This window comes from Sarcophilus harrisii, chromosome 3, assembly GCF_902635505.1.
Source record: "Sarcophilus harrisii chromosome 3, mSarHar1.11, whole genome shotgun sequence".
Classification (NCBI taxonomy): Eukaryota; Metazoa; Chordata; class Mammalia; order Dasyuromorphia; family Dasyuridae; genus Sarcophilus; species Sarcophilus harrisii.
Window position 1 is genome coordinate 261267276 of NC_045428.1, and position 27824 is coordinate 261295099.

A 27824-nucleotide genomic window follows, 5' to 3' on the forward strand; every position below is an offset into this window, starting at 1 on the left:
CTTTCCTCTTCTGTTCTCAGCCAAATTGACTCCTATGTTACTATACAGAATCTCCATTCTAACTTGTTTTAAATTGTCTTAAGGTGTCCTTCTTACTTCCCCTAAACCATATAACAGTGTTGCTTTAAGGTGCTACCACTTGAATAAATCATTTTGTCCTTCTCTTTAAAATTTTAAAAGACTGCCCAACTGAGATGGCCCAACTGATTTTTCCCTACCTCCTACTTCAGTGACTAAAACTATATTATCCTCGGAAGAAGCCAAATACTTGCTACCAGTTTTCCAATTATTTATAACTTGGATCCCATATTGATCTAGAGATAGTCTCTCCCAATGGAATGTAAGAATCTTGAGATCAAAAATTATTTTTGTTTCATCTTTTATCCCTGATACCCAGAAAACCATTGTAGTACATGTTTTTAATAAATTTGGGTTGAACAGCCTGAGACACTACACACTCCAGAACATGCCATAGCCCCACTTTGTCAAATAATATTCATGGCATTGCTTCCATGATTTACTTTATCATAGGAAATTCCATGTAAAGATTACATTATTTTTAAGAAGCTAGGGCCTAACACAGTGCCTGACACATAGTAAGCACTTAATCAATATTAATTGATTTAAATACATTTATCTCTCGTTAACTTAGTGTTTATCATAACTGGTTCTGGCTTGTTTCCTCCCAGCTAGAGTTTCCAATGTATCATGAAGACCTCCCTTTCCTAATTTAGTTTCCTCCATATCTAGATATTCTTAATGAGAAGAAAAGATCTCAGTAGTGTGTTAACTTATGATTCCTTCCTTTTGTGAATTGTTTCTGACATAGCAGTTGATATGTAGCTCACAGACAGACCAACATTATCACCATGTTTTCTATAACCCCTCAAACCACTTTAAAAGAAGGGATAGAAATATAGCAAAAATAATATACAAAAAAGAGAACAACCTGATTACAATCATGTGGGTAGAAGTATTGCCAATTCCTACTTTAAAATGAATGTTGGATGCTCCAGGGATTGGAAAGTCCATGGCCCAAGAGATTATTATATCATATCTTGTATTGCTTATATCAGGGAATAATGCACCTATATTATTTTGTTGAGGTGTAATTCTCCAGAAACACAGCAAAAATAAATAATTTAATTCACAGTAGCTAACTTTGTTGTTTTTTTTTTTTGTCTCGTTTTCCTTAAATGTTTCCAAATCTGTCTGATTTACAATTTATGATATGTGCAAAAATGTTTGTGGCAGCCCTTTTTGTAGTGGCAAGAAACTGGAAACTAAGTGGATGCCCATCAGTTGGAGAGTAGATGAATAAGTTATGGTAAATGAATGTTATGAAATATTTTTGTTCTATAAGAAATGATCAACAGAATGGAGAGACTTACATGAACTGATGCAAAGTGAAATGTGCAGAACCAGGAGATCATTGTACACAGCAACAACAAGATTATACGATGATCAATTCTGATGGATGTGGCTCTTTTCAACAGTGAGATGATGATTCAGGCCAGTTCCAATGATCTTGTGATGAAAAGAGCCATCTGCAGTCAGAGAGAACTGTGGGAACAGAATGTGGATCACAACATAACATTTTCATTCTTTTTGTTATTGTTTGCTTATATTTTATTTTCTTTCTCATTTTTCCCTTTTGATTTGATTTTTTTGGCAGTAAGATAATTATATAAATATGTATGCATATATTGAGTTTAACATATATTTTTACTATGATTAACATATATTGAATTATTGGCCATCTAAGGGGGGAGGAGAAAAATTGGAACATAAGGTTTTGCAAGGGTTAATGTTGAAAAATTACCCATGTATATGTTTTGAAAATAAAAAGCTTTATTAAAAATATATGATAAAAATGAAAGATAAAAGAGAGATATGATCTCTAAAAGGTAGACTTTAGTTCCATTATTTAGTGCCATTGAATAGTAGTAAATAGTTGAGCTCTTTATATCTTCATCTAATGCTAGACTGAATCTTGAGGAGTCTTCCATCTTGCCTGTACTACACCATTAGATCTAGGTGGGAATCTGCTGGTTCCTTCGAGAAGATTCCACAGTTCCCCTTAGTAAATCTTTCTAATGTTTAACAACCTTCAATGTCAGGAAATTATTTATGGATAACAACCTAAATTCCTCATGCTAGTTTAAGCCTGTTTCTTCTTGTTCTGCCTTCAGTAGAGAAGTATCAACAGCTGGTTACCATCCTCTCCATAAAAGACAGTCATATAATTGAAAAGTGTTAAGTTTCTCCTCTGCTCTTCTTTTCCCTCTTGCATCTTTGAATAAACAACCCATTTCTTGAAGCTTTGTTCATACATATTCTTTCTAACCTTTTAGCTGTCTTTGTGTCAAGAATATTTTCTCTAATTTGTGAAGAACCAAACCAGCAAAGATTTGATGAGCCTTGAATATGAATAAATGAGTATATACCATTTTCCTTGCAGTAGCACTGATTCCTGGTCTGGGATCAGAGTACTACTGTAGGGGCCCCATGTCCATCAAATATTGCCTTTTAATCATTCTTTTCATCTGAAAAAATCCCTTAGAGCTGGTATTTGCCACCTATAGAATAAAGTATACTAGAGTGTTTGGTTTTTTATTATTTCATAAATGTATATAGTAGTTAAAAAGTAAAACACATGTATGTTTTACTCTTTTACAGATTATATAGTTCTTATTGCTAAAATGCAAATTCATTTATTTAAAAATATTAAAAATAAAAATATTTTAAAAATTAAAAATAAAAATCAAATCAAAAGGGAAAAATGAGAAAGAAAATAAAATATAAGCAAACAATAACAAAAAGAATTCATAGTAGCTTTAAAAAATGAAATAAAATCCACCAAAAAACTATTGAAAAATACAAGATAAAATAGACTTGGCATAACATCACAAGAATATTGATTTAAAATTGAGAAATAACCATAGAGGTCATTGAGTTCATATTCCTCATTATAAATATAAAGAAAGTGAGACAGAGAAAGTAAATGACATTTATTTTTTAATTACTTCTTTCCTCTTTTGTTCTCAGCCAAACTTGGCTCCTATGTTAACTACATAGATCTTCATTCTAACTAATTTTAAATTGTCTAAGGTGTCCTTGCTACTTCATCTTAACCATATAACACATTTAAGAAGTGTTGAAGCAGAATTTGAATGTAGGTCTTTCTTAACTCCCAAGTTCAATGCACTGTATTTTTAATTTGTGTGAAAATTAAGTAGATGGTTTAAATAATTATATACTTAATGCAAGTCTAGAGGGTGAAATACATGCCCCAAATGCTAATATAATGGACGTTTAGTGCCCAGAAGCAGGAAATAATAGCTTCCCTGTAAATATTATTTTAACTCTAGATATCATATTTTAAGGTTATTGGCAAGTTAACCAGAAGGTATTATTGGGATGGTCAAGTGTCTGGAAGATATGTCATATTTTAAAAAAATAATAAAAGTGATGGGGCAGCTAGGAGCAGTGGATAGAGCACTAGCCCTGAAGTCAGGAGGACCTGAGTTCAAATCTGACCTCCACTTAACACTGCCTAGCTGTGTGATGCTGTGTGATCACTTAACCTCAGTTGCCTCAGTAAAAAAAAAAATTTTTAAGTGATTTTATTTTATTTTGAAATCTTTTTGCAACATCTTAATTTTAAACATCATGAATTATAAGATCCAAGCCTGAGCTCTGTAAATAAAAAAAAAAAACTATTGCTATCAATTGATTTTGAATTACCTTCACCTTCAAATAAATCTGTCCTCTACTATTCAGTCATCCCTTTTAATAATAATTAAATAATATAAATATAATATTAATAAATAATGAAAAGTTCAACAAAACTAATCAATGCATCATTGAAATCTGATAATATAATATGTTCAGTGTTGCACATTCAGAATGAATTCTCTCTTCCCCCATTGTTGCAATGAGGAGGTTGAAGAGATAAAAAAAACATCTATTAAGTGTCTACTATGTGCCAGGCATTTTACACATGTTATCATATGTACATCTTCATATATCTTCATGAATATCCTGGGAGGTAAATACTACTACTATCCCCATTTTATAGTTATGGAAACTGAGGCAGACGATTAAGAAACTTGTGCAGGGTTAGACAACTAATTAAAGGTCTAAGGTATAATTTGAACTCAGATCTTTCTGATTCCAAACCCACCACTCTATCTATTCTTGCCACCTACCTACCTCTGGGAAGGTATAACTCCTCTAGTTATACAATACTTCCTATTATTTTTGTCCTTTTCATTAACATTATTATATCCATTACATATATTATTTTCCTGGTTCTGCTTACTTCACTCCAAATCAATTCATGTGAATTCTTCACATTCAGTATATCTTATAAGTACAGTGATAGTCTATTGTGTTTATATACTACAGTTTGTTTTGCCATCCCCCATTGGTGACACAATGAATAAAGCTTTGGGCCTGGAATCAGGAAAACTTGAGTTCAAATGTAGCCTCAGACACTTAACTAGTTGTGTGATCCTGTACAAGTCCCCTACTCTCCATCTGCCCTCAGTTTCCACAAGTATAAATTAGGGATAATAATAGCATCTACCTCCTAGGGTAATTAGATAATTGCATAATATTTATAGGAAATTCTTATATAAAAAAAGCTCTTTTTGTATATGTAAGAGCTTTTTTAGTCTTGATACTTTGGGGAAATATGCAAAATAGAATAATTAAATATTATTAAATTATTAAAAATTAATCTAATAAAAAATGGATGATTCAAAGTTGGTTTTCTTATGGAAGTATTAGATTTGTTATATGGGTCTTTAGAAGATAGAATAAAAAACAGCTTTGGAGGTTAGAGGTAAACATTTCAGTTTGGTATAAATGTAAAGTTGAATAGGCCAATATATCCTTCTCAGTACTTGTCACTTTAGTGTGATGCAGCTCCACTACCAGCAGAAAGGTGAATAAGAAGGGCCCAAGGGACCACTCAGGATTTTTGGTGTCATACCAAAGTGACAAGGCCTTTCAGAGCTGAGCCACTTGGCAACAACCTCAAGCTTCCTCATCTCCCCTACAGACTCAAGCAATGAGTTATGAATTACCTTATGTCTCCAAAAGTTTCAGGGAGAATTTTACCTGCACACTCCATGAAAGGGCCTCTATAGATTATTTCAACCTTGGCTACATAGGGAATTTGTGACAATTCAGAGTTTTCAAAAACTGAATGTTTTTGTTCTAAAGCTCCCCTGCTCTTCTTTCCCCTCCTTCCAAATTCTGTAGGTAATGGCCTACTTTAGAGATAAAGAATAACTTGAATACTTTATTATATGTGCATCTGGTTTAGTTGTATCCATCATCATGGGCACTTAGAGATAGTAACATAATAAAAGACCTAGGTTTATTTGTTCATTTTTTCCGTGACCATAAACATAACATAAAACACCCATAAAAACATGAATGTACCTTCTCATCTTTTTTTGTTCCTTATGCCCATCTATCTTTTTGTCTCAGCATTGGGCACATCCAATTTTTAATGCAGGGTCAACTTTTCTTTTTTGTAAAATGAAATTTCCAATTAATCATTGAGCTCTATTTTTATGATTCTTATGATTAAACTTTCTTGTAAACAGGTGGGCAAATGTAAACACTGTAAATTTCCAATTTATCTCTTGCTTCTGGTTCAACCTGTTTCTTTCTCAAGATTTCTACCTACAATCCCACCCCTGGGAGTTTATAACCCTAATAATCTCCTTTCAATACTAACAAGCCCCTTATTTGTTTAAAAGGGTATTCATCCCATCCTAGTAGAATGGACTGCCTTTTTAGGGAGTAAATTCCTTGTTCTTAGAAGTATTTAAACAAAAAGGCTGTAAAGATGGTGGAATTCTTGCATTATATTAATTTCTAAGAATTTAGATACTTTTAAAAGAAATGTTTGATTTTGCAATAAAAGTATAAAATATAGTATTTATGATAATGTATAATAGAATATAATATGTTAGGGCCTGACTGCGCAGTTCCCCTGGAAGAACTAGAGACCGGGAGCAAACTGAGAGTCACAAGAAACAAACACTACTAGATTGACATGGCCTCGGAGATAAGGTTCCCTTGTGTTCCTTAGTTTGCTCCGGGTCAACTGATGCATGGAACACAAGGAACCTTATCTTTGAGGTCATATTAGTCTTATAGTGTTTGTTCCTTGTAACCCTCAGTTTGCTCTGGGTCTCATGTCCTTCCAGGGGAACTGCACAGTCAGCCCCTAACAATAATATAGAATGTTATATAATAAATATAACATAAAATATAACTTTATACAATATCATATAACATTTAATATAAAAATATAATACATAAAATATGATGCTTTGAATATAGTGTTAAATGCTTATTACCCAGAACTTGATATTATTTTGTTGTTGCTCTTAAGCCATTTCATTTGGGTCTAATTTTTGTGTAACCTCATTTACGTTTTTTTTTTTTTTTTTTTTTTGCAGAGATAACTAAAATGGTTTGCCACTTCCTTCTCTAGCTTATTTTATAGATAAGGAACTGAGGCAAATAGGGTTAAGTGACTTGGCCAGTCTGAGGTCAGATTTGAACTGAGGAAGATGAGTCTGTCTGATTCCAGGTCTGACACTCTCTTCACAGCTTGCCCTATTGATTTTGTTACCATTTTTGGTAAAAATTGTTTAAAATTCTTTCTATTATTACCATTTTATATAAAGGAAAACTAAAAACAAATGACCTTTTTACATCACTTTGCTGTTTCATTAGCAATCATCAGTGAATCCCCAAGTACTACAAAGGTGTGCATAGTTGTACCCTAGATATCTCATTTTTGGGTTGTTCAAATTTGAGAAGCTCTTTGATCATTCAACTACATTTGAATTTTCTTGTCTTCCATGAAGAAAGAATAAGTATTGCCAAAGTAAATGAATGTTATATTTAGAACTGGTAGTTTTCATTGTTCACAGTTTCTCATTTTATTGATTTATTAATGAATACCTAATTTTTCTGCCTTCATCATCAACTTAATACATTGAAAACAAATCAATTCAATTCTGAAAAAGTTTTAAATATTTACATGTAAAAATACTGGGGACTTCTAAGGAGTTTACAAAAAAGAAGTTTTGCAGATATCACTGAGCTAGAATAAGAGGATAGATTTAAAACTAGAAAAGGCCTTAAGGACCTTAGAGATCATAAAGTAGTTGTTGTTTAGTCATTTTCAGTCATGTCTGACTCTTTGTGCCACCATTGGGGTTTTCTTGGCAATGATAGTGAAATGGTTTGCCATTTTCTTCTCCAGGTAATTTTTTTTTTTTTTACAACTTAGGTAAAAGAGGTTAATTGACTTGTCCAGAGTCACATAGCCAATAAATGTCTGAGGACAGATTTGAACTCGGGAAGATGAGTCTTCCTGACTTCAGGCCCAGCACACTATCCACTTTACCACCTCACGTCATATATAGTTCCATCCCTTTATTTTATAGGTAATAAAAGTAGGTTGTGAAAGTAGGAAGCAACAGTCTATGAAAATTTATTAACTTAAACTTATTTTGCACAAAGTTTTAAGGTATAAAAGGTTGAATATAGATTCAGAAAGATCTAAATTCAAGCCTTGCTTCTGACAGTTAACAGCTGTATGACTTATATGAGTTTGCATGCCAGGGGCTCCTTATGCTGATGTGGAAAAAATAGGTAGAAGTTCTTCCTACTCTTCAAAATAAAGCTTACAGACATTTTGAATAAAAATAAAAAAATGTTATCCTGTTCTCAAAAGGCTTACAATATACTAAGAAGATTAAAACAATTACACTCAAGAATAAATGCAAAGTATATATACAAAGTCATTTCATCACATAAGTATAATAAGGAAGCAAATGCTTCAAGAGAAGGAGAATATAAGAGAAGCCTTCCTGGAGAAAATGGAATTAACTTTGGTCCATTAAATGATAAAGGGGAATGAGTAAAAAAATTTTTAAATCTAATATATGGAGAAAATACTATTCCACACTATACTTTATAGGAAGTCATGGTGAAAAGCACGATTGCTTGTATATAATCTGTAAAAGATAAATTTTTAAAATAAACTAATTTCTCTGTGACTAACTTCTTTTTCCTCCCCATATTTTCTCTATTCTTCTTTTCTCCTTTTCTCACAGGCTAATAATAAGCCAGAAATAGAAGCAGCTCTCTTCTTGGATTGGATGAGGCTGGAACCTCAGTCAATGGTGTGGCTGCCTGTGCTCCACAGGGTGGCTGCTGCAGAAACTGCCAAGCACCAGGCGAAGTGTAACATCTGCAAAGAGTGCCCCATTATTGGATTCAGGTATCAGAACAGACACATCCTAGATCCTGTTTTTTCACTGTTTGTGTCATAAGATTTTGTGTCTTCCTTAGCAGAAGCTGTTTTCTAGTCACCAAAGTGGACATAGAGAAGTTCTGAGAGGACATGTTATCTTTTAGTCACTTAGTTGATTTGACAGATCTGGAAAGAGGTATTTTTCCCTCCTTTATGGTCCATGTTCACTCCTTATTCCAGAATCTCAATAGAAAATCACATCCTTCAAACAAGCATATAAGAGTATTGCTCCTGAAAACTTCTGAACAAAATTCCAATATCCATTTACAAGACATTGTAAAATAGTCTCAAAAATTCTAGCTACACACAGACTCTTAGATTAGAGTCTCATCTAAGAACCATTCCCACAAATCTCAGAAAGTCAGGAGATTGTTCTATACAGGGAAATCAGGCTGAGAGAAAGTACCATCTTATTGGTCCAACTTCCCTAATTTCCTTTCCCTTCCTTTCATCCCACTGTTCACACCAGGAAATTGTTCCAGTAATCTCAGAATTTTATTTTTGATGCATAAAATACCTGATTAGCCGCTTTGGATAGTATCCTAATGAACTGCTATCCAGAAGGAGAAAGTATGTAAATGAAGGAAAAATTCACCCAGAGATTTAAAAATCAAGAAAGAGGTTTTTATTTCAAAGAGGAAAAAAAATAAAACGTTACCACTAGAAAGGAGTCTTGGAGTCTAGGGCAATGCTTTTCTTTTTACAATTGAGAAAAACAAGGTCAGAAAAGGTTAAATGATTTGCCCTAAGGTGACACAGCTGGGAAGGAGCATCTCTAAGATACTGGTAGCTTTAAAAATAGTAAAATGTGTATCTTTAAACGCTTAAGCCATTTGACCTTTTGTGTTTTTTTAAAATGAAATGTTATTTGATAATAATCCTCACTCCTTAATTTTGAAAGTTGTTGATCTGTTTTAACATCTGGATCAGCCGCATGGTTTCCATAGCAATGAATAAGCTACTATGTTGTAAAATAGCTGTATATTGGTATGCCTGTTCAGAATCCATTTAACAGCTAAGTAAATACTCTCTTTCAATTATGGTTAGACTTGTTTTATCACTTTGTTCCTTAATAGCTACTTTGTGTGGTTTGGTATGCTCTTTATTCATGGTGTTCTTTAGCATTGGTATTTATCCTTCTGCATATCATGCTGTTTACCAAGAGGTTTTACAAAAGCTTTCTAAAGCCTAGATAGACAACAGTGAGTAGGCTGCACTAGCACAAAGACACCCTCATTTTGTCCTGGTTTCTGACAGGTATGAATGATGACTTCAGGTGGGGATGCAGCAGGAGACTGCATTACATTTCTTACCTTTTCTTTCTCTACTTCTGTAGCTAGTCAGAGAGAAATGTGGAGGGAGAATTTATAAAGTAACAGTAAGGGAGATGGTTTTTTAAAACTATATACTTTAACAATAATACATTCCCTCCCTTTACTCCATTAGAACATATCATTTAGAAATCATCTCTTTACTTTTCCTCCAAAAGGAATATTGGAGCTTGAAAGGGATGTATTATTATTCAGTAAAATAACAACTGAGTTTTCCTATTCATTTTGTGTAATATAATTAGTTTTCCTGATTTGACTAAAGTCTTCTGATTTGAGAAAGCAACTTAAGATTTAAAAGAGAGAGAGAGATGAGGAAATATGTTATCTCTGAGAGTAGAGAAAAAAATCACCACTTAAGATGCAAAAATTCTAATTACTCTAACCTAGCAAAGTTTTAGTCTTTTATTAGAATCTGGTTTGCTATTTGTATACCCTGCACTAAGATATTTTTGAAGGGAAGGAGGGAATGATCAAAACATAAATTAGCAAAATGACTTTTTGGAGAGTCTCATATCTATCTATCTATCTATCTATATAAAACTCAGTCAGAAAGCATGAGTAAAACAACTCTTTTTAGCCAACAGTTTTTGTTTTAATTTTTCTTTTGCCTTTGCCATTCCGCTATTTTTCTTTACCTTTTTAGAAATTAATTGTTTTAGTAAATTTTTGTTCTAAAAATACAGTGTGTATCCTGAAAATTTCAGTATTTGGTGTTAATAGACTGGATGTTTGCCAATACCTTACCAATTCACCCAAAATATTCTTATACTCCCATAGATTTGAAATAAAAACTTATCCTTAAAAATCTTTGAGTAGAATTTTAAACATGAATCAATGTTGTAGAAACCACACCAAATAAGAAAATCATCTAGGACCTAGTCTTAGTTTTGTCATTAAAACAAACACTGGGAATAGATCCTGCCTCTCTGGCCCTCAGTTTCTTTATCTTTAATAAAAAGGGTTTTTTTAACTTGATATTTTAAGTCTCTTGGAATTCAAATATTTCTCCTGTAACATTATTGTATTTGTTATATTGATATGAGAAATCATTGTAGAAAAAAATTTTTTAAGACTATGATGTTCACCAATTGTTTTTAAAATAAATTTTGAAGAAACTAATTTTTTCCCCTTTCTCTCCTACTAGGTACAGGAGCTTAAAGCACTTTAACTATGACATCTGCCAAAGCTGCTTCTTTTCTGGCCGAGTTGCAAAAGGCCATAAAATGCACTACCCCATGGTAGAATACTGCACGCCAGTAAGTGATGTTACTGTACCTGGGGAGAGCTTCAGTTCTGTGTAGTCTCATTAAATAGTTGTAATGTTTTGGTTGGTGAATTACTTGATTTTCCCAGATATGGGAGCTAATATTTCATAGATGGGGCTACAGACCAAATTTACCTGGTGCCAGATGTATGTGTGTGTGTGCTGCACATGCACTCATCTCACTATAGTTTTAATTGCAAGTACTCTCTCTGTCTTTAAATTGCAGATCATGGATAATAAGCCAGATTTTTTTGTTTTTCTATTGCTATCTACTCTGAATTTACTAAGCTCCAGAAAGAGATTTTTATTCTTAAGGAATTATGTCAGTAATTGTGTGATATACTACTGTAACTATAATTCCCTCTAAATGAAAAATCATACTTATCACTTTATGCTTATGTTTCATTATTTAAAGTAGATTAGAATAGCAAATTGGATCTTGCTTCATGTCATTAGAAAAACCCAGAATTCTTTTGATAGTAGTTCAATATATTCAGTTTGAATGGTCCCAATTGAGATACAAGTAGAATCTGTAGAATCACTAGAATATTTTTTAATTCATAGTCTGAATCCAACAGATGGTGTAGTCAGCTTGTGGATCTAAACATGTATATAGCCTGAAGCAGAGAACACTTTAGGGGGCCATGATAGTTGTCTTCAGATATTTGAAGGGTTGTCACATGGAAGATAGATTGTACTTGTTCTGCTTGGTCCCAAGAAAGCAGCTTTCAGTTGATTATAAGTAAAAAATATTCTGAAAAAATAGAGCCATTCAAAAATGAAAATGAACTATCTTTGAAGGTAGTGAGTTTCCCATGACCAGATGATTCAAGCAAAGGCAAGATCATTATTATTACAGAGCGATAATCCTGGGGGAATTTGAACTAGATAACTTCCCATTCCACTCTGAGTTTGTATGAATCATTCTCATATTAATATTTTTTTTGTTACATGGCTCACCTTTGTGAAAGGAGTACAAGAAAGATTACATAGTGGGCATATAATAATGCTTTATCATTCTTCTGATGAAGAAGAAAGGTCACTAAAGTTAACAATTAAGGGAGTAGTGTTTGTATAAACTCTTGGACACTTTAGGAATCCTTTGCCTCATCAGTGTGAGGAGAAGTCAATACTTCTCGGATAATTAAATCCTATTTTACCCTAATGTTGTTTTCAGACAACTTCAGGAGAAGATGTTCGGGACTTTGCAAAGGTACTAAAGAACAAATTTCGAACAAAAAGGTATTTTGCGAAGCATCCACGAATGGGGTATCTGCCTGTGCAAACGGTCTTGGAGGGGGACAACCTGGAAACGTGAGTACTGGTGAAGGCAAACCTGAGCTTTATTTAAAACACACTTAAGCTTTCCTCTCTTCACTTTCTAAGTGCTTTCTCATTTCTTTCATCCAATTTACTTTAGCTGAGAGACACAAGCTGACAATATAATTGCCATTTCCCTTGCTTCTTTAAACATACTTTTTTCCATGAGCTAAACTTCAGTGTACAAGGGAAGAATACATCTGTTTCTACTAATTGCTTGCAAGGTTTTGTAAAAGATGTGGCAATTTAGACATTAAAAATTTTAACATTTAATATAGATTTCCCACTAGCACATACACAAAATCCTACCATATTTTTTTTTCTTTCCTTTCTTACCTGATGGCTAAGTTATAGAATTTTAATTGCTGATTTTTTGTTTCCCTTTTAAAAAAGTATGGTCACATGAAATTTTTGGGAAATAATCAATGAGAATGTTCATGACCAAAGCCAAAATTACTTCTCTCTCCCTTCAATTTAACTTCTGTTTTTTTTAATAAATATTTCAATGGCAATCACACAGCAGCTTGGTTGGTCTTATTTCACTCCTTTCCATCTTTTTTTTTTTGGCTGCTTCTTTTCATGGTCATTCATATTGGTCAGATGGATTTCATTTATTTTTACCTTTTTGTAATTATTTATTTTGCTGCTCAGTTTTTCTGCCTTTCTCTTCACCTCCCCATTTTTTTGTCTTGCAGTCCTGTTACTCTGATCAACTTCTGGCCAGTAGATTCTGCGTGAGTACTTTTGCTAAAGTCTGCTGCTGCTACATCCCCTTGCTTTATTTATTTATTTTTAGACATATTTTCATCTCCCTCTTTCATTGTGATTATTATTTTTTTAATGTGAACGTCTCATCCACAACAATACAGGTGAATCACAAAGGAGTTTTATAGTTAACAACCTATTGGACAGACAGGCAGAAATCCTGCCTGAAGCACTAAGGTTCCTAATTAGGGCTTAAGGACATGTTAGTTATGTTCCTGAAAGATGTGGTTATACATTTCCTCTCAGCTAGGTGGAAGAGACTGCTGATTACAGAATAAATTTCTCAGCTACATCATTTAAGTTTGAAGATTTCAGAAATTTGGAAAGGATAGTAGCTATATTTCGTAGAAGCTCTGTAATTCAGAATTGGTTGGATTCATTTTAGTATTCACTTGATTGGGTTGACTGTAGTTTAATGAGGCATAGAGATAATTTAGTTTTGAGTACTATTTTGGAAAATTCGGTAAAAATTTTTAATGTGTGTGTATATATACTGTTCAGTTTCTCAGCTTTGACATTACTTTCTCCCCACCCCCAATGTGAGAGAGGCGCCTACGTATTGAAGCTTATGTATACTTAGACAATTATCGTTATGTAAATTTGTTTTAAGTAATTGAGAAGTACAGTCTTCATTAAAGCTTTCATATTGGTGTTCAACTTATTGAAGTTTAGCACTACAGGCTATTTAATTTAGCTCTTCAGGTAATAATTGAGATAGAAGAACTCAAACTATAGTTTATTATTTTATCAGAAAATATTGCTTGGCCTCTATACTTATTGTAAAATTGGTAGCTGATATTTAAATGGTAACAAAGTAATATTATGTTGGAAAAAGAACCTTTTTTCTGAAACAATTTACATTTCAGGTTGCCCATTCTTTGAAGGATTTGCTTAAAATAGATACATAACACAACCTTCAAAAAATCTTTAGTAGAAATTTCCTTTTATGAGGGTCTTCATGGTTTTTTGATCTAAATATATTTCAATTGAATCTTATTTTCTTTTGATAATAAGCTGCAAATCATCAACTATGGTTTTATATTAGATAACTCTTCATTAGCCTAAAATAAATGGAAAACAGCCATATCTGTGAAAACTTATGGTATTCAGCCACTTAATTTCAAGTGGTCCCCTAAGTGTGTTTAAATGTCCCCCAAAGTTCTTTCTGTGTCTTAAATCTTCTCTTTCATGTATCATTTATCACCTTTATGCAGATGAATGCAAAATCTTTATTTCTACTCCCCAACCTCATTCCAAGACTTCTGTCTTGTATTTCCAAATACCTCCACTATTTCTCATTCATGCAGATTCACAACATTGGAGGTATTTTTTACTCTTCTTTTTCATTGTTGCCCATCAATTGCCATAGCTCAAGTACTTGACATATTACCTTAAGTCTTTCCTCTACTTTTCTCCTCCTTTAGTCTTTAGAACTTCATTATTTCTCATGTACACAGTTGTTAAAGTTTCTTGATTGGCCTTTCCACCTGTTTTATTTCAACTTCAGTTCATTCTTTATATTATCATTAGAATAGTCTCTGTGCCATACTTCTCCTCCTCCTTACCAGATATGTAAGAAGCAAATGGAATATAAACTTCTGTTTATTCTGCAGTTTTGTTCCAAACTACCTTACTATCTATTACTCCCCTTTATATACTCTCAAAGGCAAACTGGACTGTTTGTTGCTGGAGAGAATTCTGCTTGGAATGAACTCAATCACCTCTCATTCATCTGCTCACTTTTAGAGGCTAAAATAAAGTCTCCTTTCCTCTGAGATCTACCTCAGGTCCCTGTACTCTGTTCCCTTCCCATCTAAAAATGATCTCCAAAATTTCTCAGAAACCTTGCCCATATTTCACCCTTACCCATTGCTTTTCTTTCTTTTTTTTTAAATAGTTATCTTCTGTGTAACATTCCTTCCTGACCTCCAGTTGATTAGATTGTTAAACACCTTGCTTATTCCCAGAATCTAACACAATACCTTAATGTTTGTTGAATTTAATTCAATGGTCTCCCTCATAAACAATAAGTTGTCAAACTGGTCTGATTTCACTTATACAATGCAACTTTCCTCCAGGTCTTCAAATCAGATGTTTTACTATTTTCCCTAGCATCTGCAGTTCACTGATATTTTGATAGAAACTTTAAAAATAGAAAATAATTACTCTGGCCTAAACTTCATTAGATCCTGGTAAACAGGTATAGTTAGAATCCATTCTAACTAATAAAAAATTAGACTATATATAACATTTTTGAAAAGCACCAGGACAATTTGAAGATGAATATTATAAGTTTAGAATAGCTAATATTTACCTAGTGGTGTGGGGAAGCAAAAAAAATGCTTATTTCAGTAAAAATATAATGAGAAGCAAAAAATTTTTATTGACCTACTACAAAATAACATGTCTTTTTTATTGTGAAGAAATTAACTTCTTCAAAGTAAGGATTTGGCTGTCTTATTGATATTATTAAATAATGATGACCTCTTAAAATATTATGATTCTTTCATAGGCAAATTTGTAGACTATTTTGTAGCCTACAAACTTGTGAAACGTTAAGAATATTCAGAAGTCTTTAAGGTCTAAGAGGTTGTTACACAAACATATTCTATGCTGTTTGAATTCTAAATGGCTGATTAAGGTCTTAATTAGTAAATGATATATTATGTCATTTTAACTCTGTCAAGTCCAGATTTGGGAACCTTATAGAAACTTGTGTCTAGACGTTTTCATATTAAGACTAAATCCAAAGTTGAATGTTCAGCATACAATCTGATATGAGGCAGTATGTAACAGTAGAAAGAACCTTGATTTTGGGGTCAAAAGACCCAAGTTCAAATCCTACTCCTGATAATATCTTTGAGCAAGCCACATGGCTGCACTAACCCTCAATTCCCTCATTTGGAAAATAAAGGCGATTGGTCCCTTTGAACTCTTTGTCTTAGCTTTTATGATGAAAATAAATTATGTGATCTTGGTATTTCTTTATTCAGGAAGACTGAATTCAGAAATTTACATTAGAAGTTAGTTTAGAGCCTCATTCCCTTTGGACCCTTTGACAATGCCCAACCTCCAATACTTTAGCTACAGCTCATTTTCCTAAGTTCTGATTTCAGCCTTTCTTCAGTGGTAAGAGATTTCAGAAGTATGGATACTCCTTACACTCATGTAGATTGCAAATCTTTTTCTCTGTAATAGGTATTCCCCATGAATGGCCATGGCTGAAAACATTCATCACACTAGTGTCATTTTGGTAACAAACCCTCTGCTTGGGATTGACACAGTCTTTGTAACATTCTGATTAAACTCATTCTTATGTTTTTATTAAGTTAAACCTGACAGACTTCCCTGTGTCCATAGTCAGGACAGCTAAACTGTTAACAGAAATGCCTTGGAATATAAATGGGTGAAAATTTGTTCATTGCAAATAATGGTGAAATAAACTAAAAATCTGTCTTTTTGTGGCAATGTACTTAGGTCTTAATAGAAAATAGGACAAATTACAGAAGAGACTTAAATTTCTTTTTAAGGGGAACAAGGTTTTACTTGTATTTTTTTTTCAGAAATAGATAATTGTTTTTTATTTGTCTGGTTATATGTCTGAGCTAAACAATTTTAGTCTTTTAACAGAATTTCAAATTAACTTTCTCCCTACACAACACCCCCTCCTTTGTTCATTTTCTTCTTTTGTCTAAGTGTTTGTTCTTTAGGCTCTTGATATATCACCTCTTGACTTTTTGTTGGATATGGTGTTGCTGCACAGAGCCTTCATGTTCTGGAATTGAGGCTATATAAATCCATAAGGAAAAAATGTTAAAGAATTATCTGCTGTGGAAAAAGACATGCTAGAATTTTATTGTTCATGTATTCTTGAATTGAAAAACTTTTGGTGAGAACGCTGTTGAAAAGGCTTCAGGGATTTTTTTTTATTTCCATCATTTAGCAAAATAAGTAGTAAAATAGGCAAATAACCTTCATTCACCTTCTAAAATAACTCTGAGTTTATAGATATTAGTGACACATTCCAGAAGAAAATGAGATGGAATCATAGCTTAACCCAGGGACCAAAGCACTAAATTCTCCAGTCCAGGGAGTTCTCTAATGCCATAGCTTATGTAGAGATGGTCGTCTTTTAAATTTCTTAAATGTCTTTGTAGTTAAATCTAGTATGTCAAAGTTTGGTTATGATGAAAATTGGCTTAGAAGCCATTAGTTTCATGATTAGTGTTTTTGGCTTGATCAAGAGAAAAGTGTGTGTGTGTGTATATGTGTATATATACATATATATGTATATACATATGCAAATATTTATGTGAATACATGTAAAAAGCTTATGACAATAACTCTTCATTTAGGAGTATTTGATTTTCATTCAGTTCAGGAAATTTTTTTGAGTATCTGCTAGAGAAGATGCTCCATCCACTCTGAGAAGGAACTGAAGCTTAAAACCAGGTTCATGTCTTTAATAATTTTACAATCTAATTGAAGAGATAAGATATGTGACCTCACCAATGCAGGTATACACCTGTTATTTCACTGACCTGAGGAATCATGGTTTTCCTATTTGGAGAGCTCTATATATGCATATGTTGTACCTTCTCTGAAACTTCAGAGATTTGTCTAGAACAGTGGTGTCAAAGTCACATAGAAATAGCAAGCCACATATTGCCTTAGAAAGCTACAAATTAACATAATCTGTTTTCTGTTATATATTTTAATTTAGTGAAATGTTTAATAACATGTTAATGAACATGTTAATAAATGTTAATAAACATTTCACTTTTACATCTTAATCTAATTCAAGGCATACTTGGGAATTTTGCTAGCTGCATGTAGGCTGTGGTCACAAGTTTGACATGTCTAGGTTAGAAAACTGAAAGATTTTTGATTTGTCCAGGTTAATGGGGCCATTTTATCTTGGAAGAGGGATTTTCTTCCTTCCTAACAAAGTAAAAGATACTGTCCATAAGTGAGGTACAAATAAAATTCACTAAGTATTCATAGGAGGAAGACATTGCTTCTGCTAGAGGGAAATCAGGACTGGTCTTTTCAAGGACATGGTATGAACTAGACTATAAAGCAGCATTGGGAAGTATATTCCAGACTCAGTTCATTTTTTTTTTCTCCTGAGATCATAGATTGATCCTAGGGAAATTCTAGTGTGAGTCTTTATACAAGGAGAAATTGTTTAAGTATACATTGTATGGGATCTCTTTCTTAGGGCTTTTTTTATGAAATGAAGTTTGGACATTATTAAATTAAGGATGCTTTTTCTTATAAGTCATATTGCTGTAGACTTTTTGATTACCATGTAGAGGGATCAACTTTTTAAAGAAAGTTCCTTTTACCCATTGAAACCAAAAGTATTAGCATCTTTAAAAAAAATTCATCTTCAAGGCTTCTGTTTGAGTCAGACTTGGAAAGCTGAAAGTGTGTTGACCTTGTCAAAAAAAAAAGCTTCAAAGAAGTATTGTAGAACCAAGAATTCTGTGTATATTACTTTCTTACTTCTTATACACCCACTAACATGCATGGATACATGGAAACAACAAAATTCCTTTGAATGTCAATTGACTGGTTATCCCTGATTTTTACAAAGTATAGATATTTATATGTGCCTTCCTTAATCTAAAACTTCTATGATTCTATGAAATCCACGCTCAGTGTAAAATAGAAAAGTACAAAATATCATAGATTGCTAGATTAGTTTTCCAGAAGCCAAAATTCCTTGATCCTAAAAAATGAAATATTAAGCACATAGTATAGGAAAAAAGAAAAATATATAACCCACTTGTAGAAATTGTTTTTTAAAAAATATTTTTGAATCATATATAGGGCTGAAACCATGGGATATGGAAAGTTGGTTGAAAGGGGATATTATTTATCCTAATATTTGCTACAATAGGTATTTATCAGAATATTCTTCATATTCTTTTGTGGCTTCTAAGGAAAGAAAGAATTCTTTGGAATGTACCTAATAATTACTTGGGTTTTAGAAATGTGGACATTGAGCATAAGGAAAATAGGTCATGTAAAGCACTAATTTGAATTAGTAAATTCAAGGCCATGTATATAAAGAACTTTGTGTTTTTTGAGCTTTTGATGGATGGTGTCTGTGACTAATCACATTTTCTGCCTTATAGGCCTGCCTCGTCCCCTCAGCTCTCACATGATGATACTCACTCACGCATTGAGCATTATGCTAGCAGGTATGAGACCAGTTGAATGCCAGGAAAATATTTTATTCAAATAACTAATCCAAGGAAACTAGATTATTACTTTTTTATAAATAATTTTTGTTTCCAGAACTTTTCTGCTAATCAGATTACTTTTTAACCTGCATGTCCCACCACTGCATGATGTTTGTAGACACTAAATCCATAAGTAAAGAGCAAAGTTGCACAAATACGGGCATATAAATTTTGTATCTTCATTCTGTTTTTGCTTTTAACAACTATTTTTTCAAACAGAATTTTTAAAGCCTAAAGGCAATCATATCACTATGAAGTTAGCAATCTCCTAAGAATTTGAAGCATCAATAGATGCCTCAGCTGACTCTGTATCACATGAGTGACAAAAATATTGACTTAATTTTCCAATAAAATGGTAAGGAAGATAATACTGACAGTGGTGGTTCACTTAACCCCTTTGCTGGCCAACATTCTTAGGTTTAAGCTAATTTTGATATCTATGATAGGACATTTAATCAGTTATGATTGACTAGGTTTTTTTTTCCTGAGACATGCAAAAGCTATGGGAGTGTTAGCCTTTCCTTCATATCCCTCTTGTAAAGAGCCATTATTTTTTTAGAGATGGAGAGAGTCAATAAAAGGTTAAAATCCTTAGCAAAGGACTGACATTTCCCAGGAAGCTAAAGACAGATTTTTGACACATAGTATCTTTCATATGGAACCACCCTTAATTATTTTTATCATTTATTATTTACTGTTTTTAATAAAAATCCAACTGGCCAAAATATTTTAATGTTTGTATAAGCAAGAAAAAAAACCTGATTCCTGTCTCCAGTCTTAAGAAATCTTTCCCAGATTTCTTTCTATATGGAATATATTGGGAATCTCTCTTAAAAGAACGAAGGCCTAATTTTTTACTCCCTCATCTTATTCTTTGGAAAAGGGAAAACAAAATGTGAATCCATTAAATGAACTCACCATTTGAGTCCTGTTTTCTGCTAGTTAGCTTCTGCTATGTATTCGAATTCTAAATGATCAGACAGTGTTAAAATCATTTCAAATCCTGATTATATCCTTTGATAAGGAAAATTCATTTCTCATCGTTGAGTGATTTATCTTTTAAGTTTTCAGGAATGTTAGAACACGTCTTGAATAGTTTCTAGTAAGTCATATAAGTTTTAATGAGCTTTTACGTTTTTCATCAGGCTAGCAGAAATGGAAAACAGCAATGGATCTTATCTAAATGATAGCATTTCTCCTAATGAGAGCATGTAAGTATCCTGTCTCTTTTTATGAAATGTTCCTGACAATGAAATTGCTTATGAGAGAGCGATACCACAGTATAGAAATCAATCAGGAAAGCATATTCTTGCTTTCTGGGATTTGCACATGGACTTTTTTTCTTTCCCTTTTTAACCCTAACCATCTTTCATCGGACTGACCCATGCAATAACTGCTACCTTCAGTCAACAGGGACAAACAGACGCACATTTTAATAACATTAAATAGTATTCTTTTAATAATCCATATATTAAGAGATTCTGTATCAACTTGTAAAATTATTCCTCTATAGCCTTTCTGACTATGGAAAAATGAAAAAGTTGTAATCTATATAAGATGACACTATTTCAGTAGACCTTAGAATTTTATAAGTATCTAGCTTTTTTTTTTTTTTTTTTTTTTTTTTTTTTTTTTTTTTGGTGGAACCAAATTGAATATTTTCTTTGAGAGGTTCAAAAGGATTCAGTTATACACATTTGCATATACATTATAAGCCTCAGGAATTGAAGAAAGTGAGGTAGTCTGGTGAGAGACATCAAAACAAAAGGTGAATTGTTTTCCCCTGGAAAGACACTTCTAAGTGTCAAGGAGGGATTTTAGAGTGGTAAAAAGACTGCTTTAGTGAAGATGCAGAGCATCTTCAGCAAAAGACTGTTGTAGAGGGATAATAACAGATTCGGAGAATCGCACTAAAAAAGGTTATAGTAGTGGTCTAAAAAGAGTATGCTGGATCTTGGTCTGGAAGAGAAAAAAAATAATTCTGTAAAGTCATTATATAAAAATAGATTTTTGACTGACATAGAAAAGAGGAAGAGCATAGAATGGCAGCAAGTTAGAATTAACTGAGGTCTTCAGTTGGGTCATGTCAGTGATGTATAGCACTTTTAGATGCTATGAAAAAAGTCAGGCTTTTCTTTTTCAGACCCATTATATTTGTTTGCCATAAAAATAAAGCAGCTAGTTCAAGAGGAAATGTACACAAAATAATAGCTAGGAAAAATCCAAGGATTGACAAGTACTTTTAACTTTTTCATACTAGTTGAAACCATGAAAATTGTTTAAATCATTTAGTATATAAGGGAAAATACCAGAAGAATAAGACAAATATAAAACCAGATCCTGAGTTTTCTCCACCTGTATCTACATGTGCATTATCCACTTAAAATTTTTTAATCTGGCCTTTCTCCCTCCCAGTGCTTCAACAAAGTTTATTATTGGATGCTTCCTCTCACCATACAGCTCAGGGAATATAAACCAATCTTAATATCGTCCTAATCAAAACCTAATTAAGAAGGAAAATCAACTGCCAGAGAATCATTTAATGTATTACAGAGCTAAATTAAAATTACTTTAGCATTATCTGCTGTTTGGGTCATCCATGATGCTTTGGGAATACACAGACCATTCAAACAAATTCAGGCTATAACTACGTGCTTAGTGTAGATGATTGAGAATTAACTGTTTAAAATTTTTTGTTGGAAATCATTCATTTAGGTGCCTTTGTAACTGGTTGAATTAGTCAAACCAGAGTGTTGGGTAATGAATCAGTGTAAGCTTAAAGGGAGATTTTTAGCACTATGTTATAGAGTTCTAGTCATGGAGCTGCTCTGTTTAAAATTTTTATCAGTGACTTGAATGAATCCATGATATGCTTATTTGTCAGGTAACATAAGCTAGGGAAGATAATATATTGAATGCTGAAAATTAAATACAAAATGATTTTATCAGGATGAAACAAAGGACTAAATCTAATAAAATGAAATTTAGTAGAACTAAAGTCCTGTACTTGGGTTTAAAGTTACAAATACAATAGGGGAGATGCCAGTCAAATAAGTCAGTGGCTAGATAGTAGTTCATATTAAATCAAAAAAGTAAACAAATAAATGAACAAAAGATAATGTAATATTAGGAATACTAAGTTTCCAGAGAGAAAGATGATAATTCAACTGTACTTTGTGTTTGAACACAGTATGATTATTATAAAAAGTTCTGTGTGCTAAATTTTGAGACCATTATTGACAACCTAGATCTAATTTAAGAGAAGTGTATCAAGGAAAATTAAATGAAACCATATAAAAATTTGTTAAAGGATTTAAAGAATCTTAGGTTAGAAGAGATAGGATTTAGAAAAGAATAGACTTATTGTTGTCTTCACTTGTTCTTCTGGTGTCTGAGTTCAGAACTAGGGCCAATGGAAAGCATAAAAAAACACTAAGGACAGTCTTCCTAACAATTAAAGCAGTCTTTCCATATTACTGAAGATATTTGAAGTTCCTTCCAAGTCTAAGATTTTATGACATTTCTAGCTATTAGGGGGTAAAAGAAATATTCCAAATTCCTAAATGTTTAACATTAACTTTAAATAAATTTAGGTCCTTGACAGTTGTTTGTCCTTCATTCTCAATGAGGACCATGACATCAAGGAGATGTTGTCATGACATTTCAAGTGAATTGGATTTAAGAAAAGGAGGGCTGTGCAGAGTCACCTGCCTCACTTTCCCCTCCAGAGCCATATGGGTCCAGTGGCAAGATTATAGATCAGAATAACTGGAGATGGCCTTGTTTGCTGACAATGGTCAGTGATCAAAATTATTGAAACTAAGTTAAAGTCGAACTATTGATCATTTACATACTTATTTAGGATAATTATTAAATTCCAAAAGAGAATGAAATTAACTAAGAAATCTATAAGTAATTTCAGCAAAACTTTTTTTTGTTGTTGTTTGACTTTTTAAAGTAACAGGTATCTTACTTAGATACTTGGCTGCATTAGTGATTTCATCTATACAGGTATTCCCTTTATGGGTTGTGTAGAGGTGGGTTTGGAAAATAATATAATGAGATGTAGATCTTGGCCCTCTCATCCTGTGAGATTCTTGTCCACATTTCTTATTAATCAGTCTTTTTCATGGAACCACTCATTATATTGGGGATTTCCTCCAGATTAGTAGTCTCAAAGGCAGGGAGTAATAATGCCTTGGGTTATGTGTGATCAAATAACAGCTAAGTTGGAAGATTAGTAAAATTCTAGCCTTACTTCTACTGTATAAACTCCTAACCTGACCTCTTCTGAGCCAGATGTCAATCTCTCAGAGAAATTATAACTTAACCACTGCTAGTACATTCTCAGTAGTCACTACACAGATATTACTGGGGAAAATATATATCCCATTCCCATCATATTCCTTGCTCCCCAAATCAACTTGTGACTATAGCAGTCGCCCTTTGGAGGGCAGGGACTGGTGAGTGAAGCATGCTGCTTTCATCCTTTTTCATTTTGAATGCGATAAAGTTACATGGGAAGAATAGGCATGAATGGGTCGTAAACTGTATCTTAAAATCTCATTATGTTATCTTTCCCCCCCCCCAACCTTCCACTCTGCCAGCCTTCCTTGTTAACTGCCAAAGATACCACCATACTTGTGTGAGGCTTTTGTTGACATGCATCCCTCATGTCATATATTTAATAAGTTTACAGATCTTCATATCTGATTTTATTTATTCCCTTCTCTAATCCCATAACTACCACCCCAGTTTAGACTTTCACCATCTCTCCCCATACCAGTGCAAACAGAGATTCCAAACTGATCTTCCTAAGGAGTAAGTCTTGTTGTGTCACTCTTCTACCCCCCATGCTCAGTAAATTCCCCTGACTCCTTGTTGATTCTAGGATTAAATATTATTTTTCCTTTATTTCATTTTTGAAAGTTAATATTTTATGCAGATTTTATAATACATATAATTATTTGTATAGTAGTTTATTCATGTGCTTTATTATTAAAGGTATGTTTATAATTTTTTTTTTTACTGAAAGATAGTACATGATCAAGGAAGTTTAGAGATCATTACTCTAGATTTCTTGACATTATGTGGATTTTAAACCCATTCTTCTTTATTTTATTTTTGATGCTTCATTGATGATATGATGTATCTTTTTTACACCCAACACATATTCTTTATTATCTTTTGGGTGACCCACAGTTAATTCACTGGATAGTTAAATGCTTGATAGAGCAGCATCAGAAGAATATTGGTTTTAAATAAAAGAGCCTTTGTTACAGGGAAGAGCTAAGGGTCACAAAAATCATTACATATTTTCTTAAATAATTCCTTAAAAAAATTCTTAGGCTTTGTCTAAACATGTAAACCAATTTAACTCAATTTGAGGAAGGGAAATAGTTGAATTCACTAGTGACATCAAATAACTTCTTTTTACCAAACTTTTTAACTTTTCAGCTTATAACTCATTTTATAAGTATTAAGCAAATTGATAAATTCTGGATTTTTTCCTTGAGATATTAATATAACCTAATTACTTAACTTTTTTGTGGAAAGAAATGGTTAACTCTACTTAAAATAACATATGAATTTTTCTTCAAAAGATGAAAAAAGTGAAAATTGATAAGGAAAAGTGCTCTAAGACATTAAGTTGAAAGGAAAATATTTAAACAGCATCTAGCCTGAAACATCAGATTTGATCCTCTCAGTGAGATAGAATGAAGTGTTTGCTTACTTACTTACATCTGGAGATAAAGTTGAGTGACTCTTGAGGATCCAGTATCCATTTATTAAATTATATCTATCTATGTATTAAATAGTATCTATATTCCAGGGAAAAAAGTTAGATGCTTCCTAAAATATAACCACTTAAAGATCTAATTATAAGATTAAAACTTATTTTGAAAACTTCTTGAAAACTATTTTGAAATCTCCTGAATCCTTATAATTAATTAGCAAAACTTTTTTTTCCACATGCATTTATTTTCACATCCACCCAGCAATTGGACTAAAAAATGTATTGATAAATTTACATTGGGGTACCTTCTAGTTAATGTAGTTTTTAAAAGGAAAAAATATATACTTGCATAAGTGGTGTTTTATTTGGACTCAAAAAAGATGACTTTCACTCTTCACTTAGAAAATAGACATGGTAGGGATCACATTCCATGGTGGATTTAAGAAAACTTGTATTCAAATGGCCAATGTAGGAATTTGTTTTGCTCTGTTATATATTTTTCCTGAGTTTTTTATATATTTTTCCTGAGTTTGTTAATTTTTAAGTTAATTTAAAAAATAGAGCACTTTCAAGTTTCACTTATGACACATTCTGAGTGTGTAACCATAGGATAAGTTACTTAACCTCTCAGTGCCCCAGATACTTTTCTTATATTAAAAAATGCAGAGGATTGGTAAAGAGTTTACTTACTGGAGATCTCTACACTGATAGAATTATAGGTCAGATCTAAAAATAAACAAAAAAAAAAAAAACCAGGGCAGATTTATTTAAACTAATCTGGACTTTTTCAAAATGTTCTGAAGTACTACCATACTTGGGAGGGAAGAGGAGTTTCCATAACTTTGGGTTAGTCCTCTTATTCAAAATCCCATTAGCAGCAACAGATATCCTTCCCAGTTCTAAGGCCATGCAAACTGCCCAAAGCTAATCACCTTAACTAAGAGTTTACATGGTTTTGTCACCAAATGTATCTTAAACTCCACTCAATTTGAAATATCCTTAAAAGCAGAAGCTGAGATACTTCAAAAATCATAGGATATTATCTCTTTCAGTGCACACACACAGAAATCACCCTTCTTTACAAAGTGTTAGTGATTTGCTATAGGGGCAAAAAAAAATGGGGGAAAAACAAACCTTTTCAATTGTATTTTCCAGAGATGATGAACATTTGTTAATCCAGCATTACTGCCAAAGTTTGAACCAGGAGTCCCCCCTGAGCCAGCCTCGTAGTCCTGCCCAGATCTTGATTTCCTTAGAGAGTGAGGAAAGAGGGGAGCTAGAGAGAATTCTAGCAGATCTTGAGGAAGAAAACAGGTGAGTTCTCTCTCTAGTCTTACCTTTGACATTAATACGTCTACACTCACAGACAGAAATCTAACTTTGGACTCCATACGTCAAATTGTTTTATTTTATTTTAATTCTTGTTAATCTCATTCATAGTTTCCCTTCTTTTTTGTATTTTCAGAAAGGTCATATATATCATAATAAATAAAGCTACACAGTCATGCTTTAGCTATCAAAAGGACTCTGAATGGTTTAGAGATTTTCATACTTTGACTTTGTAGAACCTAAGAATAATGTGAACTGTAGGAAGTTTACTGTTATGGTTATGCAGTTTGTAAGAATTTTTCCACCAGTGCTTTGTAAATTCTAATACATTTGGGATAGTTAAGTTCATTGCGTTGTGTTTGTAAGCCACTTAACTTTGTTTTATTTTTCATTGTCAAATGCATAAAACATACTTGCTAAGATATAGTTCATTGGTTGGGGTATTGGGGAGGGGGTTTTTTCTGGCCACTCATCACTTAGATGCCTCCAGTAAAATAGGGAAAATTGTTGGAGAGTTAAAAGAATTTGAATGTAGAAGAGTAAAAAATTTGGTATACAACTATGACTAAGAAATGGACTAAAATAATGAAATTAGCATAGTATGTGTATATATATATATATATATATATATATATATATATATATATGTATATAGTATATTTGGGGAAATGTCATTAGTAAGTAAACAAGCTTACATATACCTATTTCTAATCTGATTCAACTTCCATCAGAACCAGTCCTCCTAGAGAAATATTTTCTCAAAATTATCACTTCTTTGCTATTTTATAGTCTTAATTTTCTGTTTTTTTTTTCATTTTTATGTACATTGATACATTTTCAATTTTCATTAAATTCATTTCCAAATATATTCTTCCCCTCTACCTCTCCAAAGAATCATCACTTCTAATAAAAATTTTTCATCTTTTTTAATGTAGACAATTCAACAGAATTACTCGTATCATTAACTGTGTCTTACTGTGTATGTAAGATTCCATTTTTGTAGTTCTCCCCTTTTGCTGTGAAAGAAAAAGACATCAAGTAACACATGCCTTCAAAGATTACTTCCAATATAGTTGAAAAACAGCTCAAATAGAGATGTTGTTAGAAAGAAAAGGCAAGATATCTTAATGCCCATTTATGAAAAAATGAGGTTTTCATTTTTTAGGATTGTAGTCACAACTATATTTCTCTTAGTCTTTCTCAGCCTTTTTGGTGAAAAACATCTTTTATGGAAATTTGTTTTGGCTGAAAAATCATCCTAAGTACATGTTCATGCCAAATATTTTGCTATAGAGCAGGGTTACAATTTTGTGGGTATATGTCATGGACCCCTTCTCTGAATGAAATTTTTAAATGAATAAGCTAAAATTTAGAAGAAGACAAAGATAATTGTTTATATTGAAATACAGCTAATAGGTTATTTTTTTTTTAAACAAACGCACTTGGTAGACACCAGCCTTATTTTAAAAAT

General features: G+C 32.6%; 1 protein-coding gene across 16 annotated transcripts in view; it reads left to right on the forward strand.

Moving 5' to 3' along the window:
- Positions 1–27824, forward strand: part of DMD (dystrophin) — a 2285006-nt gene that overhangs the window by 2215599 nt on the left and 41583 nt on the right. For 13 of the 16 annotated variants that reach the window (XM_031963630.1, XM_031963635.1, XM_031963633.1 and 10 more), the window contains 7 exons: positions 8157–8323; positions 10832–10943; positions 12129–12265; positions 12967–13005; positions 19180–19245; positions 20433–20498; positions 26180–26338. In XM_031963630.1, coding sequence (XP_031819490.1) covers positions 8157–8323; positions 10832–10943; positions 12129–12265; positions 12967–13005; positions 19180–19245; positions 20433–20498; positions 26180–26338 — 746 coding nt within the window. The remainder of the gene's footprint in view (positions 1–8156; positions 8324–10831; positions 10944–12128; positions 12266–12966; positions 13006–19179; positions 19246–20432; positions 20499–26179; positions 26339–27824) is intronic. The other 3 variants (XM_031963631.1, XM_031963643.1, XM_031963645.1) reach the window with 1 other exon arrangement.